The sequence below is a fragment of the Zonotrichia leucophrys genome, chromosome 4 (assembly GCF_028769735.1).
Source record: "Zonotrichia leucophrys gambelii isolate GWCS_2022_RI chromosome 4, RI_Zleu_2.0, whole genome shotgun sequence".
Classification (NCBI taxonomy): domain Eukaryota; kingdom Metazoa; phylum Chordata; class Aves; order Passeriformes; family Passerellidae; genus Zonotrichia; species Zonotrichia leucophrys.
In genome coordinates this window covers 8,785,786-8,802,256 of record NC_088173.1, presented here as the reverse complement: position 1 = coordinate 8,802,256, position 16,471 = coordinate 8,785,786, and the positions used below count along the sequence as shown (strand labels likewise).

Genomic DNA, 16,471 nt, shown 5'->3' with positions numbered 1-16,471 from the left:
TTAAATTCAGATAAAAGTAATATATATTAATATATATATTTTTGGGTAGAAGTGTTGATCTGCTGGAGGGCAGGAAGGCTGGATTATGAGCCAAGCCAGTTGTATGAGGTTCAATAAGGCCAAGTGGTAGATCCTGCCCTTGGGTCACAACAACCCCCTGCAGTGCTACAGGCTGGGGGAAGAGTGATTGGAAAGCTGCCCAGCAATGAAGGACCTGGGGGTGCTGCTCAGCAGCAGATGAACATGAGCCAGATGTGCCCAGGTGGCCAAGCAGGCCAATGGCACCCTGGCCTGTGTCAGCAACAGTGTGGCCAGCAGGAGCAGGGCAGGGATTGCCCCCTGTGCTCAGCACTGCTGAGGCTGCACCTCATAACCTGTGTCCAGTTCGGAGCCCCTCACTACAACACTGACATTTAGGTACTGGAGTGTTTCCAAAGAAAAACAAAGAAGGTAATGAAGAGCCTGGAACATTAAGCCCTACAGGGATCAGCTGAGGGATTTGGAGTCATTTATCCCAAAGAAAAGGAGGCTGGGGGAGACCTTAGTGCTCTCTGCAGCTACCCAACAGGACGCTGTAGCAAGGTGGGGATCTGTCTCTTCTACACAACAAGTGACAGGATCACAGAAAATGGCCTTGAATTGTGCCAGGGGAGGTTTTAATTGGATATCAGGAAAAAATCTTCACCAAAAGGGCTGTCAAGCATTGGAATAGGCTGCCTGGGGAAGTGATGGAGTCACCATCCCTGGACATATTTAAAAAACATGTTAGATGTGGGGCTTAGAGAAATGGTTTAGGGGACTTGGTAGTGCTGGGTTAGCAGTTGGAGTGAATGATCTAAAAGGTCTTTTACCACCTGAACAATTCTATGATTCTGTGATTTTTTTTTTTTAAGTTTGTGTGGGAATGGAAAGATCCCTTATGAATGCTAACTGGAGCAGAAGAAAGGACACAGGAAGCCTTTGCATTTGCTTCCACCTTCCTCTCCCTGGTTTGCCCTTTCCTTGTCTGATTGTAGGAGCTGGTCAGACCTCTGTCCTAAACATTCTTCCTGCTTTGGAAAAAACAGACTTCTTTCTCCCAATGATCAGAAGGCTTGAACACATCTCATGTGAAGAAAGTTTGAGAGAGCTGGGGTTATTCAGTCTGGAGAAGAGAAGGGAGACCTCATTGTGGCCTATATAAAGAGGACTTACAACAAAGATGGAAAGAGACTTTTTACTGGGGCTTGTGATGACTGAACAAGGAAAAATGGTTTTAAACTGAAAGGGCATGGATTTAGATTGGAAACAAGGAAAAAAATTATGATGATGATAGTGAGAGACTGGAACAGGTAGTCCAGAGAGGTTGTGGATACTTCACCTGGGCAACATTTCCAACACTGGAGATGTTCAAGGTCAGACTGCATGGCTCTCTAAGCAACCTGATCTAGTGAAAAGATGTCCTTGCCCATGGCAGTGGGGTTGGACTAGATGATCTTAGAAGGTCCTTCCAACCCAAACCATTCTATGATTCTGTGATTCTATGAACTCAGAAAACTTAATGGATAACCTAGACAAATAAAACTCAGTTGCACATTTCCCTCCTAAGCTGCTGTTTAAACTTCCTGCTCCCAGGACCCTTTATGATCAGGCAGCTCTTGATCTGACCTTGAGCCTGAAAGTAGCTTGGTTACACTAAACACTACTCAACATTTTGTCACAGCAGGCACTTATGAATTATTTCAGCTCCTACTGCTCCCTAACCTGAACCAGTGGCTGGTACTGACATTGTTTTGAAGAAAACAATAAACCCGTCTCACAGCCTAAAATAAGGATGCTGTAGGTACCTGAGACTTCAAGGCCTGCTGGGTAACAGCACAGCACCAGAGTTATGTCATACCTGAGGTACCATGGATTGACTGAAGTTATCTGAGTGGCAAACTCCTTTGGTGAGAGATGCTCAGGTGTGCCATTTTCTTTCTTTATCAGCTTGCCAAAGGCAGGAGAAGTAAGCTTTAGTTCATGTGCTGTCAAGCCCCTAAGTAATGACCAGCCCTCATCATTAAGATCATGGAGCCCTCAGCTGAACTGGGGACAAGGGCTGCCTTGCTGAACAGGGATCTTCTCCTTTGAAAAACTGTGCAAGGGAAAGCATACGTACTCTGAAGGCAGCAGCTGGCTGCACCTATCTGACACAGACTTAGAACACTAAGCCAGGCAGCATAAATCAGTTTGAGATGCAAAATACCTATACTTCATAAACACTTCCCCAGCTTAACCACAGAGAAGCTCGATTTTCTTTTGTAGTAGGGCTCTTTTTACTGCTCTGGCACTTTAAAGGGGACTGCAAGTGCTGCCAAGGTAATCTGCATCACTTCAAAGTGCCTTTGTACCCCTCCAGAGGTTTAATAGGTACTTGTGAGGTCGGTACTCTTCTACATGGGAGGTTTTAAACTTTTCTCATGAAAATATAGTGTCTTGTTCCAACCCTGTTACAGGGTTTGAGCTACAGCTGAAAGCTAAAGCTGTGTTTGTTACACATACGAGGGAGGTTAGGATGTCTCTATTGAATCAGAGAAAACCAAGATGTTTTTGCCTCCCATTGATGCTCTAATCAGTAAATTCACACTTCAGTTTTCATTGTCTGAGTGCTCCCTTACAGAAAAGGAGAGGCTACAAAACCCTGATTATTTAGATATTTTTAAAATAAACTATTTCAATAACTGACAAATAGTGCAACGCCCAGGGATAATGTTTCCAAATAATTCCAAAATTTACTATGGGATACTAGAGTATTTCCATGTCAAAACTAGCAATTATAGATCAGTACTTTTGAGTGCATTCATGTATAATAAGAAGACTGGACATTATATTGGTGCAGCAAAAACATTTCTTTCACTACAACATGCATTCAGCTATGAGCACATACTTTCCAGTATAACAAGTATAAACTAAGAATTTTGTCAGCACACACATCTATGTCAGAAATTTCTCCTCCTAGCCAACACGGATATATATATATATATATATATATATATATATATACACATACACACACCAGAACTGGAAAATCCAGATTTCCATCTAACTAAAAAAGACTTTTGTTTGCACATCAAGACAACAGGAACTTGCTTAACTTAAAACAAGTGTATTAAGTATCATGTATACTTACATTTCCTTTGACCACGTAATTTGAGTCATTCCTTATATCTCTTGCCAGGCCAAAGTCACAGATTTTTGTAATTCGACCATGAGTCAGAAGAATATTTCTTGCGGCCAGATCCCTATGAATGCACTAAATAATAGACAAACAAACAAAACTAGTTGATAATATTCCTAACAGGCTTCGTTACATGTTTACTTAGCTATGTAACTTACTGTATTATGCATTTTAAGGCAAGCTGTAAAAATCACAATGAAGCCATGTGCTAATAAGCTTACTCAGATGAGTAAACATTCTGATCTCGTATCTTTACAATAATTACATCAATCCACAATAATAAGGTTGTCTATGCATTTAGTTTAGAAAACACCAGTCAAAGTCGTTGAATTTTGCAGTGTTTCATATTCTCAGCTAAAATTTAATGCACTTTTTTTCTGATTTATCAAAATCATCACTGGCTTGTTTCCTAATACAGGAAAAAACAGAGGTGAAAATGTTTTTGTTTCCAAATAGTTTTGTTTTGTTACCAAATATTTTGTTTCCAAAATATTCCCAATATTCTGTGAAGTAGCTATTGTCGTTGATATAGAAGTGCTGAAAATCTGAAAATAGGGGAAATTATGGTAACAACTTCAAAGTACACAAAAACTGAATCCTGTAACAGAAACACTCATCTGGAAAAGCTAAATTATTAAGTATCTACAAGAGATTTAGCAGACTTAAGTATTTTAAAATATGGAAATTCTCACATGCCAGTATCTTTCAACAGATGGTCATGCATTCAGTGACCTAACCACCCAGTATTCCAGTTTTTACTTTAGAAGTGGGCATGTGTTGGTAACTGCAGTTCCAGAAGGGTGTCTGAGTTTCCCAGCACCTGTGTTTCTTTGCATAAAACTGTGGAGCCCATGTATGTTTGCTAGAGAATGGAGGGGATTCTCTAACTAAATGATTTCTTCTTTCATCTGCAAAGAAGAGTATTAAGCTTCAGCTTTATGGATGGTATTCACCATGCAGGCTACAGCTGTCTAAAATATAACTGAAAACAGTTCAATTTTCCTTTTTTCTTTGAAATACAGAACTTTTGGAATTTCTAGCCAAAAAAAATGACCTAAAATATCAAAGGTTGTGAAAATCAAGCTTGCACAAGTAACTTAATCTCTGTCCTTTTAGCATGCTTACATGAGGAATGATTTTTACTATTCCATGGTTTTGGTAGACTCCTGTTCACCTCTGCATACCATGCATTCTGCACTTTGCATATGTGAAGCTGTCACACAGCACTGAAGCAGCAAGGCAAAGGAACTGCCAAGAGTCAGTATGGCTCTGCCTTGTTCCTCCAGAATCAGTGCAGTTTGCATTGAATATAGACACTTTGTCCAAGGGAGGAAGCTCTGATGAAGGCATCTCCTGCCTCAGGGATGTGAGGCAGCCCACAGCAGTCTGCATTAACTAACTCAACTGCTGGAGCCCAAAGAGTGCAAGTATACATAACTGAAGAGGACCAGTAACACATTAGTGCACTGCAGTTTAATTCTGTGATATAGGTGTTAACTCAGCACTGCCAAAGCGATACTGCACATTACTTCCCATCCTCAAGGTGAGGTGATGTGACATTCTTTACTGCCTTTGCTGCCATTTAATGCCATTGTGTCTGTAAAAATGGAAGGACTGTAAAGAAAAAGTCACCAGGAATGATACATAATGGATCCAGGGGCTACTCTTTAGGAAAACAGAAGAAATACAGAATGAGTGTGCTAAGCACTGCACATCCTCAACAGTGAAGGATGCAGGAGCGTGGTGAATCTGTGTTTCATCTGTAATATGATATGTTTGCATGTCAGGCCTGTTTTGAATGTGTTGATAGATGAAAAATAAACTAAAGGGAACTTATGCTTTGGTTTGGAAGAAGGAGCAGTGGGAGAAAAAAAAAACAAGTGCAAAAGCAAGTTTTAATGTGCACTTTCCTCAGAGCAGAATTCAAAATACATTTCCCAATAGTAACACAGGACTCCAGGATTGTCTTCCTTTCCTTGAATTGCCTAAGTTTGGTTTTGTACTTTATTTAAGGTGTACCTGTAGTAGCTAGCTACATTAGTTATAATGTTTACATGTTAAATGGCACTTTTGCAATAAAATGCAAGAATAGCCACAGGGAGGTACTAATTATGCTGTGCTTAAGACTTCTTTATAAATCCCCTTCTGTTATGCAATACCTCTCCGATGAAACCCAGAGGAATGTCTATTATGTTCAGTGTAGTCAATGAAGATTTTTTGTGGGTCTCTAAGCTGATCTTATCTTTCCAGAAAACTAAAAATCAAGACATCTCCTGTGAATTAAGCCATGCTTACAAAAAGAGCACACAATGTGACACCTCCCCTGTTTAAGGCAGTATTCTGCATGAGAGAAGTAGCAAGTGCAGTGCTGTTTAAAACTCATGCAAATAGATACCATGGCACTGATTCTACTACCCACAGCAGTGGATATACAACAACACTGCTTCACATTGACCTCTGTTTTAGGGGGTATAAAACATCATTTTTGGCCAATAAGCACTGTACATAACTCCAACACCATGTAAAGCTTCAGGTATGAGAGGGAGCCTATCAGTTTGCAGTGCTTGTTGAAAAGAACATAGAAATATTCACCATTTAAACACACAGATCCCATTAAAACACTGAAAGTGACAAAAAATCTACTGATTCTGTCCATCTCTGAAAAATTCTGAACTTACGTTTTTGGAGGCAAGGAAGCTCATGCCCTTTGCCACCTGGTAAGAAAAACTTAGCAGATCTTCTACATCTAAAGCAAGTTCATCATCTTCCGGCATAGAAAGGGTAACATCCTGATCAGTGTAGGATCCTACACAATGTAAACAACAACAGCTTTTGAGTTAAGCGAGTGTAATCATGTAGAAATCACGCAGAGTTGTTTTGACATTAAACAAAACAGTAATTTTAGTAAGTACCAGTCTAGAATCACATAAATAGCCCATCACCAAAAAGGAAAAATAATCCTGATACTCCATTAAAGTGTGAAGAAATACAGGACACTGTAATTTAGCATATTGTTCTTTTTCAAGCCTTCTCACACCAATTACTGAGTTTTAAGTATCCCCATTCACAAAAGACAAATATGCTAAAACTGAACCGGCATGAAGCCTGTCTTCCTGCACTCCTATCAGCAAACAGAATTCCTTGTCACTGAACTCACCAGACTTCACAGGTCGTTTTTTGTCAGCCTTTGGTGGGACTGCATATGACACTCCTGGTTTCATGTCCATGTACTCATTGGCAACATCACTGTAGAGGCAGCAGAACAAAAGAAACATAGTTTATTGAAAAAAGTCTCAAAAACTATCCAAACAAAAAGCCAGCATCAAGCCAACCTTCTGAATAATTGATTTACAGATTATCAGTTAACTGGAAATTCGTGGGTGTGTGAAAAAAAAAGAGGAAATGTCTGTACAGAAAGGGAGGTTTGTTGGTACAGTTAATGGTACACCTCAAAGTTTGGAGTTTGGCTCAGTGAGTAAACAAAACCATTCACATAAATACTGTTTATACAGACTTCATTCTCTTTATATTAACATCCAGATATTTTACAGGATCTGCTAGTGCTTCCTTTTTCTGCTTAGGCCAGCTTCTACCAGACTATTTCAGCAGTTCAATTGGCAATTGAAATGCAGACGACAAATGGTAAAAAATGTTAAATTCAGAAATTCCCAAGTTCCGTAGGGGATTCACATGTATTTCAAAAGATCAGCCAAGTCTTGGGACAGCCATCTGCTAGATTCTTTTAAGTTTAAATTTTCTTATTGCTATATATAATTCAAATGTACAGATTTTCATTACTATATGGTTTATAAATACAGTTTAGGCACCTTTGGAAATGATGGATGTACTTTGGCATTTTTCACTTCATTACTATTAGAATTCATATACTTCCTTAGCCTGAAACATCTGCTTAGTTTAAGGACAATAAATGCAGCCACAGAGCTAACATGGGAAGGAGCAATGGGATCACCAATAGCTTTAGTTACCACCACAAACACATCTGACACATTCAGCAGCAGTAAATACTAACATGAGAATCTTGTAAATACTCTGCTGTTAATAACTCAGTTTACAATTTGCCGTTTGTAAACTCATTTTACAATAACTCAGTATGTTTAAATAGCACAATCCCTTCACTGAACAGAGAGCACACCTCCAATGGCAAATCACAGCCTTATGCTCATCACCCCAGTGGTCTCAACCTCTCTGGGGCATCCCCAGCTACCCATTTATTGCCATGGCACAAACAGCTTCACCAGTACTATGCCTTGCTGGGATAAAGAACTTTTCCAGCTCCTTGGGTCTGCCTGCTTCTTTTTCGGCTGCCAACACAAAGTAACAGGCCCACTGGGGCAATAAAAAGACTAAAATTTAGAATGGGCAGGTATTTTAATGGCCCGAGGGTTTTGGTAAGCTGTCTCTCACTTTGCAAACGGAAGGAAATCTGCTTGGAAACGCCCTTGGAAAGAACTCTGGGATGGTATATAAAACACAGCAGTTAAAAATATACAGGAGAATTAAGTGCAAGAGCAATCTCAGAGCGATGAGACAGGCTGTTTCAACACAAAACGCAGTGAGCTGTCAGTGGCAGCCTGCTACTGACATTTTAAGACACTGGTTTGATATTTTTAAAAAATCATTTCTGAAGGTAGGAATTTGGGAGAACTCAGGGTACTAAAGGCCTGAGACTGCGGAAATTGTCATTTGAAGTGCCAAATAAGCACTACCAAAGTTTAATAGCAATAAACATAAATATGTACAAAAAATTGGAGCCAAGGAGGTGCATGAAATAACTGCAGAAAATTTGATAAAGAAGAAAAACAAAGAGCACATACAATCCACTCTGTATATAATGACACTGTTGGAATAAACCACCCCCTGAACAAATAGCCTCTTAATTAAATTTTTTTCTTGTGCAGCAGAGAATCTTCAAAGCCTGCTGCATTAAATGTTTCTCCACACCTCTTATCCCTAATAAACTTTGATTTCTCCTCCTTCCCTATCTTCTAAAAACACAAGTACGTTTCAGCAGGTCATACTTACGCTGCAGGCTCTGACTGATGCAAAAGGTTCTCATAAACAGCTGCATCTGCATGTTCTTCATGTTTTGGACAAATAAATGAATCTCGTTTCCGTCTCAGAAAATTCAAAAGATCACCATAACAGCAATATTCTGTAATGACCAGAGTGGGCCCTGTAGATGCATGTAAGGTTTAAAAAGCTGGTGAGTGTTGTTTTCAAAGCAGAAAACCTTACATAAAGCTAGCATTCAGTGAAGCACACAGGCTGGACTATTAAAAAATCACAATGTCTAGCACTGTCTAGACTTGAAAAGTTATAGATAAGTAACCCAGCATCCTCCCTTTCACAGATGAACAACTATGGTCCAGCTAAAGCTGTGTCCCAATTAATGTTCGGCCCCTCAATAGCACAGCATTGTATAAAAATTAAACAAACAAGTCTTTTTCTCTTTTTTCATGTGATAATGTTTCTGGCCAGACACATCTGTTTGATTTTGCTCACTTCCTGAAGGAAGTTATTTGTTCCAAACGTTAAGAGTAACTCAAGCTTCAAACATTAATCCTTTTGATTCACTTCTGTTTACAGTAGAGCTTCACACTCCTTCAGTAATGTTTTGGAAATGATGTAGAGTGTTATATTCTGCAGTATAATAGGAAAAATCATTCGAACAGAACAGCCTGCTGCCACAGAAAACTACATTGCACAAGGTCTTAGAATATTAAAATGAAATCAGAAAAGGGAATCAAGTCATCTTCGGCATCAATGTTTATAGATCAAATATATGTCTTTTGAGTGAATGACTTCAGCTATGGACTCCAGCTATGAAATAACACTGTGTGTTATTTCATCTCTAAGTTTACTCTGTGCCATCATTTCCTAACTTCACTGGTTTATTTCCATTTTTCTGCAGTTAAAAATTATAGCTTTCACAATAGCAACAGAAGTGTTTGTGGTGTGATTTTCTTACAGACAAGACTTTTTTTTCTACTAAGAGAGATATGTAATCGGGCCCGTGAGTTGGCTTAGTTGGATGCTTGAACAAAACTGTTTCATCCTTTTTTTAAATCATTAATTGTGAGAAATATTTTGCCTTTGCCTAAAACTATGAATTTTTACAAGATTCTTTTCTTTAAAATATGTGTAAGAATCAATACCATCTTTCATATTAAAATGCATACAAATTAAAAATACAGGTTTCTATCACTCTATTGACACTTCAGGAGATTTTGTAGCTGTAAGTTTTGTAGTTTTATTGTGTAAGAAAACAAACTTATGAAGTTAATACTAAATATAAAACACTATGGTTGTGCAATGCTTTTTTTGGAAAATTACTTTTCTCAACTTTCTGTTGCTTAGAATTCGTACTTTCAGTGGTGCCTTGACAGATACATTTGCAGTTTAAACAGAAGGCTGGAAGACTAGACAAGACAAGCCTGTTGACTTCACCTTGGATACCAACAAGGAACGAGTTCTCATTAATGAGGAACAGTGTGGTGGAGGTGAAAATTTATACCGTACGTTTTGTTATCTCTCAAGAAGAAAGCACGCAATGGTTCACATGAAAGAGAATAAAAGCAACCTTCCTGTCTAGCTGCAGCTACTTTGGTCTTACTAATGGTTTTATGATGAGCCTAAAATCTAGATTCAGTAAACCACAGGTGATAATCATGATGATCTGCAACCTGTCTAAGCATGAAATGTAAGACAGTAAGATGAAATTTATAATTTCTACACTTAGAACTGCACCTTGGATTCTTCCTCAAAAAGTCCATCCTCCTGGCAATTAGAAAAGAACAGAAATAATCAACAATCTGCAGATAAACCCACCTCCAATAGTGCAAGCTCCAAGCAGATTCACAATATTAATGTGGTTTCCAAGGTAACTCAGCACTTTGAGCTCTGACATCAAGGCTTCTCTCTCTGTTAAATGGGCACTGGCTGCAAGGTAAAGCACAGCACTCAGTATGTAACACATCAGCCAGATGGAAGAGAGAAAACACGGTATATCTGTAATATACTACAGCAACTTACTTTTCAACATCTTTACTGCTACCGTCATAGCAGCATCAGACTTAAATAAACCATAAGCAGTGGCTTCAACAACTTTCCCAAAAGCTCCAGCGCCAAGGGTTTTACCTAATAAAGCAAACAAAATACTTTGTAACAACTTTGAGTACTTCCTCCTGTAGGGCTCAACATTTTATTTTATTATATCAAGGAAGCTATTGCAGACATGCCTGCTTGCCTTTCGTCCCAAAGCAAGAATGAGTATTTATCACTATCTGCATAATTGTAAAACAACTTTGTGAGAAAACCCCGCTGTTTTTGACTAGAGTCTCATATGAGACTTGAAGGTTCCACCTTGCAGATGAAGTTAAATAAATCTAAACTAACCAAAACTTAAACGGTTTCTAGGAAATTCCCATTTGTGATCATAAGGAAGTTGCGTTGGATCTATGTAAACATAGTTGTTTCCATTTATTTCTTCAACAACTTTCCACTGAACTTCATACTTGGGTTTCTGGAAAAGAAAGAGAACTGATGTTACTACTGAAGACTCAACAAGTGGCTCACACACTTGTTTAGTTTGGGCAAAGGGGCTTCTGATTTTACCTGCAAATATATGTACACCAGGATCATGACTATGATGCACATCAGTCCTGCAGCAACTCCAAATGCAGTTAGTAAAGGGGTGAAAAGGGTATGTGTACGGATTTGCTCTGAAAAGGAACAGAAAATTCTCCTAAAAATACTGGACAAGAAAAACTAAATTAAAAAGATGCAGGTGAAAACCTTTCCTTGTCTCTTCTTTTTGAAATACAGTTTGGGGATTTGACTTTCCCAGATGTGCTCCAGGTTTATCAGCATGTCTTTCCTGAATGAGCTGTGGGAGACGGAGCTGGCACAGAAATCATGCAGTTCGATGCCTTTGGAGTCTCAGCTTCATTAATTCAGGGGGTTTGGCACTAAGATCAGTTAATGCAAGGGGTTTGCATGATCTCAATCAAGTTAGGTTAAAGAAAGAAGCTTTTATCTGAAGTCCTAATTTCTTCTCCTCCCCTTTGCCCCCCACCTAAGCATGATCACTACAGCACAGTCTTTACAAGGAGAGGTTGTGCCAAGTAGTGAAGAAATACAATTCTACTACAACCCATCTGCCCCAAATCTGGTGTATTTATTTGTATGTTATATCTGGGTGTAACAGAAAAAAAAAGAAGCAGAACATTTGGTTTTGCAAAGAAGAGTACAGCTTTACAAACACATTTCAAATCATCTATGTTCTAGTGGGTTTTTCTTCTCCCCCACAAACCTACAAATACCACTACAAAACTCATAAGCCCTTTTGCAGCATGTTGTTGTTACTTCTTTTATAGCAGCAGGACACTAAGGCTCCAGGCAAGTTGGGGACTGCATTTTTCCTGAGACATTGTAAAAACCCAAAATAAAATGCAATCTTTCTTTGAAAAAAGAAGTGATGGCCTAAATAGTCAAAACAGAAAAACAGGAAAACAAAAGGGACAGAGAGAAGGAAAGTCAGGGTAATGCTGTAGGTGGTTTTCCTCTGTGCTGCATAGACAGAAAAAAACACCTACCTACTGCATTGCAGAACAGGTGCCATAAAAAGACAGTACCACAATAGTCATTGAGAAATTAAAGCAAGACTTTGAAAGGCAGAACATGCAACGAAGTATGTTATCATGCGCTCAGCCACAGTACTGTAACCTTCTCACAGCTAAACCACTTAAAATCCTTTTCCAGAAAGAGCCACACACCACCCATGTTCTGTGGCTGTTACCTTTAATAGCAAAGTTGAAGAAAGCAGAGCTTCTGTCCCCATTGCTGGAGGCCTCACAGCACACGGTGCCGGTGCTCCTGAACATGCTGGCGTTAATGGTGCTTTCAACCAGGATCCGCTCAAATGACGGGGCTGATGAATTTGTGTAACCAACTTTGACATCCATGGGGGATATTGTTGGTGAATCAAAACACCTGGAGAAACAATACTGACAGTTACCTGCAGTGGATTGCTACCTGGAGTGCCAGACCAACAGAGAACTGAACAATTCTGGTCCACAAAGGGTTTCAGCTGAAGATCTAAACCCTGAAACAGCCTATTCACAGTGACTCCTGTCTTGTATGAAGTAGGAAAAATGGATACATACACCTAGCCTGGCCCAACTGGAGACCACGACGTCTTTGCATTTGCTTTTGGTTACACATACCTACAGGTCTGTAACTTCTCTATGGGTTTTATACCATTCAACATACATTTTCAATTTCATTATCAAGCAGTTGTGGTCTATTACCCACTTCTGAAAATGTTTCCTAAGCATCATCAAATTACAGCACAAAAGAAGTCCATGATATACATGAACACCATGAAGCTTATATGCAGTCAGAAAACAGACAGTTCTTTTCTCTCAAGATGTTGCTTCTCCTTCATATGTCACATATTTACTACATGAGCACACATTTAAGATTTTAAAACAGGTATTATTTGAAATCATTAAGGAAATAATTATTTCAGACATTTTAAAAATTACTCCAGTGGGAAGGAGACCCATTACTTGCTAGTATTATATAACCATGGGGGAAGTCAAGCAAAACCTGAAAACTTGCTTCACAAATGCTCACTCACTTCACAGGGAAACTCTACAATCTTCTTATAAACACCTGGTTTTAAAAACACCCAATTTCATTCATAGCAACACTGGACTTGTTTACTTGTCATATGTTTCATGTGAACAGAAATCTAATTACATTATGTCTGGAAAAATTACTTCATTACACAGTAAAACAAATTATAACAGCCATATTCACAAGTGATTCTGTGATTGCCATTCTGTGAAATTGCATATAGAACATGTGTCATCTGGGGCCAAGCTGATAAAAGCCATAACTAGCTTGCAGCAGAAACTTTATCTTTTACTTTTACACAGTTGGTTATTCCCCTTTCAAGGACAGAATACAAAGGAGAAAAATGAAATGTAACCCTGCGTTCTCACAAAATACTGCAAATAATGCCATGCCAAAAAGCATGAAAACCACGATGCAACATTTGAATGTAACCAAGTCATTTCATTTTCTTAATTTGTAGTTAGCAATTGGATGTGTTGCACCTAAAACAACCTTTGGAGACTGTTGTTTACTTAACTTACCTCTGCTCAGTTCCTGGGCAAAAGTACCAGTATATAGTAGGGGCTGGGAATCCAGCAGCTACACACTGGAGAACACCATTGCTAAGTATATCCAGAGTGAGAATCTCAGGCTTTGCTGCAATAAAGAAAAGCAATAGTCACCCACTAGGGGAACACAGAATGTACACTGCTATTTGCTCTTCACATCAGCAACCTGTGTGCCTCATAATCCATGCAATCACTCAGGTGAGCAAGACTTTCTTATGCTCAAGGATGTCTGGGTCTGAACCAGTATCCTGCAAAAATCTAACATCTGTGAAAATATTAGCTCTTACACTGAATGCTTGGGCTGGACATTACAAGAATACCTCATCTTCCCTGAGTATTTGATTTGATAAAGGATCCTAAACCACCAAAGCTAAGAGCTTAAACAACCCAAAGAAGTCTGTGCTTAGAACAATGGTAAAGTTCCCATTCCTGCACAGTGTGACTTTACACATCTGTAAAAAGGACAGTTTCTTCCCAGTTAAGAGTGTACTAAATCTGTCAAACCACATCCCTCCTACATCTGCCCTGTGTATTCAATATTACTGCTGCAGCCAGGAAAGGAAACACAATGCAAGGCAACCAGTGCAAGCCTCCCAACAGAGGACACACACCTCTATAAGATACTGAACTGCCCAACTGCCTGATTCTCTGAAACATTGCAGGCAGAGGAAGCCAACACTGGGCTGAAGGTATTAGCTTTCCAAATGAGAATTTGTGATTGCTCTGGTAGTTTAGAAAGCAATTAATCCAGCCAATGCCTTCGGTCACATCCTGCACAGGAGTTAGTGCTGCAGTTGGTTTAGAAGTCCCTGTTTCAAGGAGACACCTGCAGTCACGTGGACTTCAGAGTCATTAGTCCAGTGTCATAGGCTTCAGCCAAGAGTACCACCAACACAGCAAGATTTTTTTTTTTCTGAAGGAACTGAAACCTTACTTCCCTTAACAACCTTAGCTTCCTTGCAAAATCACCCAAACAGAAGTCAATGAAAGAAACTATGAAAGATTACATTGCAATGATTCTGCTCACCTGACAAATACAAGTTAAGAGCCCATTATCAGTTAATATGGCTTTACAGAAATGTAAGATGAACTCCTAATTCTAGAAAGTAGTGAAGCTGTATAGGCTGCAATGGGAAAACAGATTTATTTCAGATGAAACCCATGTACGAAGACTGCACAGCGTTAGTTTTTAATGAATATTCTACTCTCTGATTAAATTGGAGTCAACAAAGCACACGTATATTCTCAATCACACACCACCTCCTCGTGACTCATGTAACAAGAACTGAATGTTCTTTCATTTCTAAATCCGCATGTTGTGTTTTATACAAAACACCAAGAACCAAACATTGTTGCAAAATGTTGAGACTGATTTTCAGCATTACTCATTTGGTGAAGAACTTTCTGAGAGCACACAGCATCTCACCCAGCCTCAGTGCTCACAGAACACATGTAGTTCACATTTCTGAAATTCCAATCAAAATGGCTGGATTGTGAAATTGAAGTTAGCTAAACTACAACCCATGTGCTATTTGTTTAGTTACATGCTGTGTTTTAGGCAACATCATAGCACAGTGTAACCCAAGAAATGAGAGCACTGAGAAGTCAAATATAAGAGGCATCTGTGCATTAAGCCATGGAAAAAGTACAGTGCCAGAGTTGGTCTCCAATCTGAAGCTGAATGAGGGAAACAAAAATGCCCATAGTAGTTAGGCTCTTTCCACTGTAAAAACCTAGCACAATAAAAGCCTGTCTACGTGGCCATGAGCCCGCATGGACTCACCCCGCAAGAGGGAGGAGATGAGAGGCTGTGCAGCCCAGGCAGAGCGGTCCAGCCTTGCTGCCACGGGAAGCTGAGCTGCAGCAGCCTCTGAGAAGTGCTGACCTAGGAGCTCTGCCTGTCATGTGCCCAGTGAAGCACTTTGATGTGGCAATTAGCACGATCAGCCTCTCCCACCAGCACTGAGGGCTCCCAAGCCCCTCTGGCTCAGAGATATTAAGGGATGCATTTCACTTGAGGCAGCAAAGAGCCCCCACAGCAGTACCCAAGGGGGCTGAGACAGCTGCAACGGCAACCACCACTGGCTGCTCCTTTGCCAGCTCAGGCCATGCATCTCAGCACCTGCAGCCCCTTCGGGCAGCCAGAGCACCTCCCTCAACCACCACTGTAGGTACTTCAGGGGATGCTGGAGCAAAGAGGGCCTGGCTTTTGCAAACAGATGCATGCCACGCTGTCACCACGCATCTTCTTTTTAAAAGGGATTTTACTGTGCTAGATTTTATGACTTGCACTGCCTAATTACCCCTCCTGCTATCAGACTCCTAATGACTAGATGTTGCTAACTCTTCTGACTTTAACCCCCTAAATATTTAACATTTTATTATATTGCTCAGCATATATACATATTGGCTTCTGTAATCAGGCATTAAATGTCTTAAACTTCTAATTTCACTAAGTTTATTAATTGCTTTTCAACTTCTATTAATGTTGATTCTGAATATATCAAAGACGACTTATAAGAGGTCACTTCTATTTTAATTCAATGTTCTGTATAATGGAATTCTGCACCTAATTGCTTTCTATTGCCAGTTTCCCTTCCTTCATTGTTAATGAAGTAAATGTCTACAAAGTACCACTTAATAGGTATTGTCAGTCATCCCAGACAAAAAGAGAGCTTTTTCCAGCTGGAGCTACATTTTTCTGGATTGTAACAAATCTTTTTACAATATCATGGTGATTCCTCATGGTTCACTGCATAGTCCAATGACAGGAAAACAACTGAGCTTGGCTTCATGGGATCTATAACACCATGACCAGTTTTCTCTTTGCAGCAGGAGCTCTAACTGCATAGATAATGTTTTGTTGACTATAATTAAGCTGAGATATTATTTTTCACTAAATTCAGTTACTAGTTGGAAGATCCCTCTGCTAATTGCTAGATACACAATACCTTGCCACTCTGGAGATTTCACGCTTTCTTAATTGTAACTGAGTACAGTATGCTGCTTGTCAAGCTGTAATTTTCTTTTTGGCTCCTAATTTTAGAGCTGCTTACCTCTATAC

General features: G+C 39.5%; 1 protein-coding gene across 1 annotated transcript in view; it reads right to left on the bottom strand.

The window, feature by feature from the left end:
* Positions 1 to 16,471, bottom strand: part of KIT (KIT proto-oncogene, receptor tyrosine kinase) — a 55,370-nt gene that overhangs the window by 4,906 nt on the left and 33,993 nt on the right. Inside the window, exons 8-17 of the mRNA XM_064710403.1 lie at positions 13,381 to 13,495; positions 12,018 to 12,211; positions 10,835 to 10,941; positions 10,616 to 10,742; positions 10,253 to 10,357; positions 10,049 to 10,159; positions 8,243 to 8,393; positions 6,357 to 6,445; positions 5,878 to 6,005; positions 3,152 to 3,274 (exon numbers count right to left, since the gene is read on the bottom strand). Coding sequence (XP_064566473.1) covers positions 3,152 to 3,274; positions 5,878 to 6,005; positions 6,357 to 6,445; positions 8,243 to 8,393; positions 10,049 to 10,159; positions 10,253 to 10,357; positions 10,616 to 10,742; positions 10,835 to 10,941; positions 12,018 to 12,211; positions 13,381 to 13,495 — 1,250 coding nt within the window. The remainder of the gene's footprint in view (positions 1 to 3,151; positions 3,275 to 5,877; positions 6,006 to 6,356; positions 6,446 to 8,242; positions 8,394 to 10,048; positions 10,160 to 10,252; positions 10,358 to 10,615; positions 10,743 to 10,834; positions 10,942 to 12,017; positions 12,212 to 13,380; positions 13,496 to 16,471) is intronic.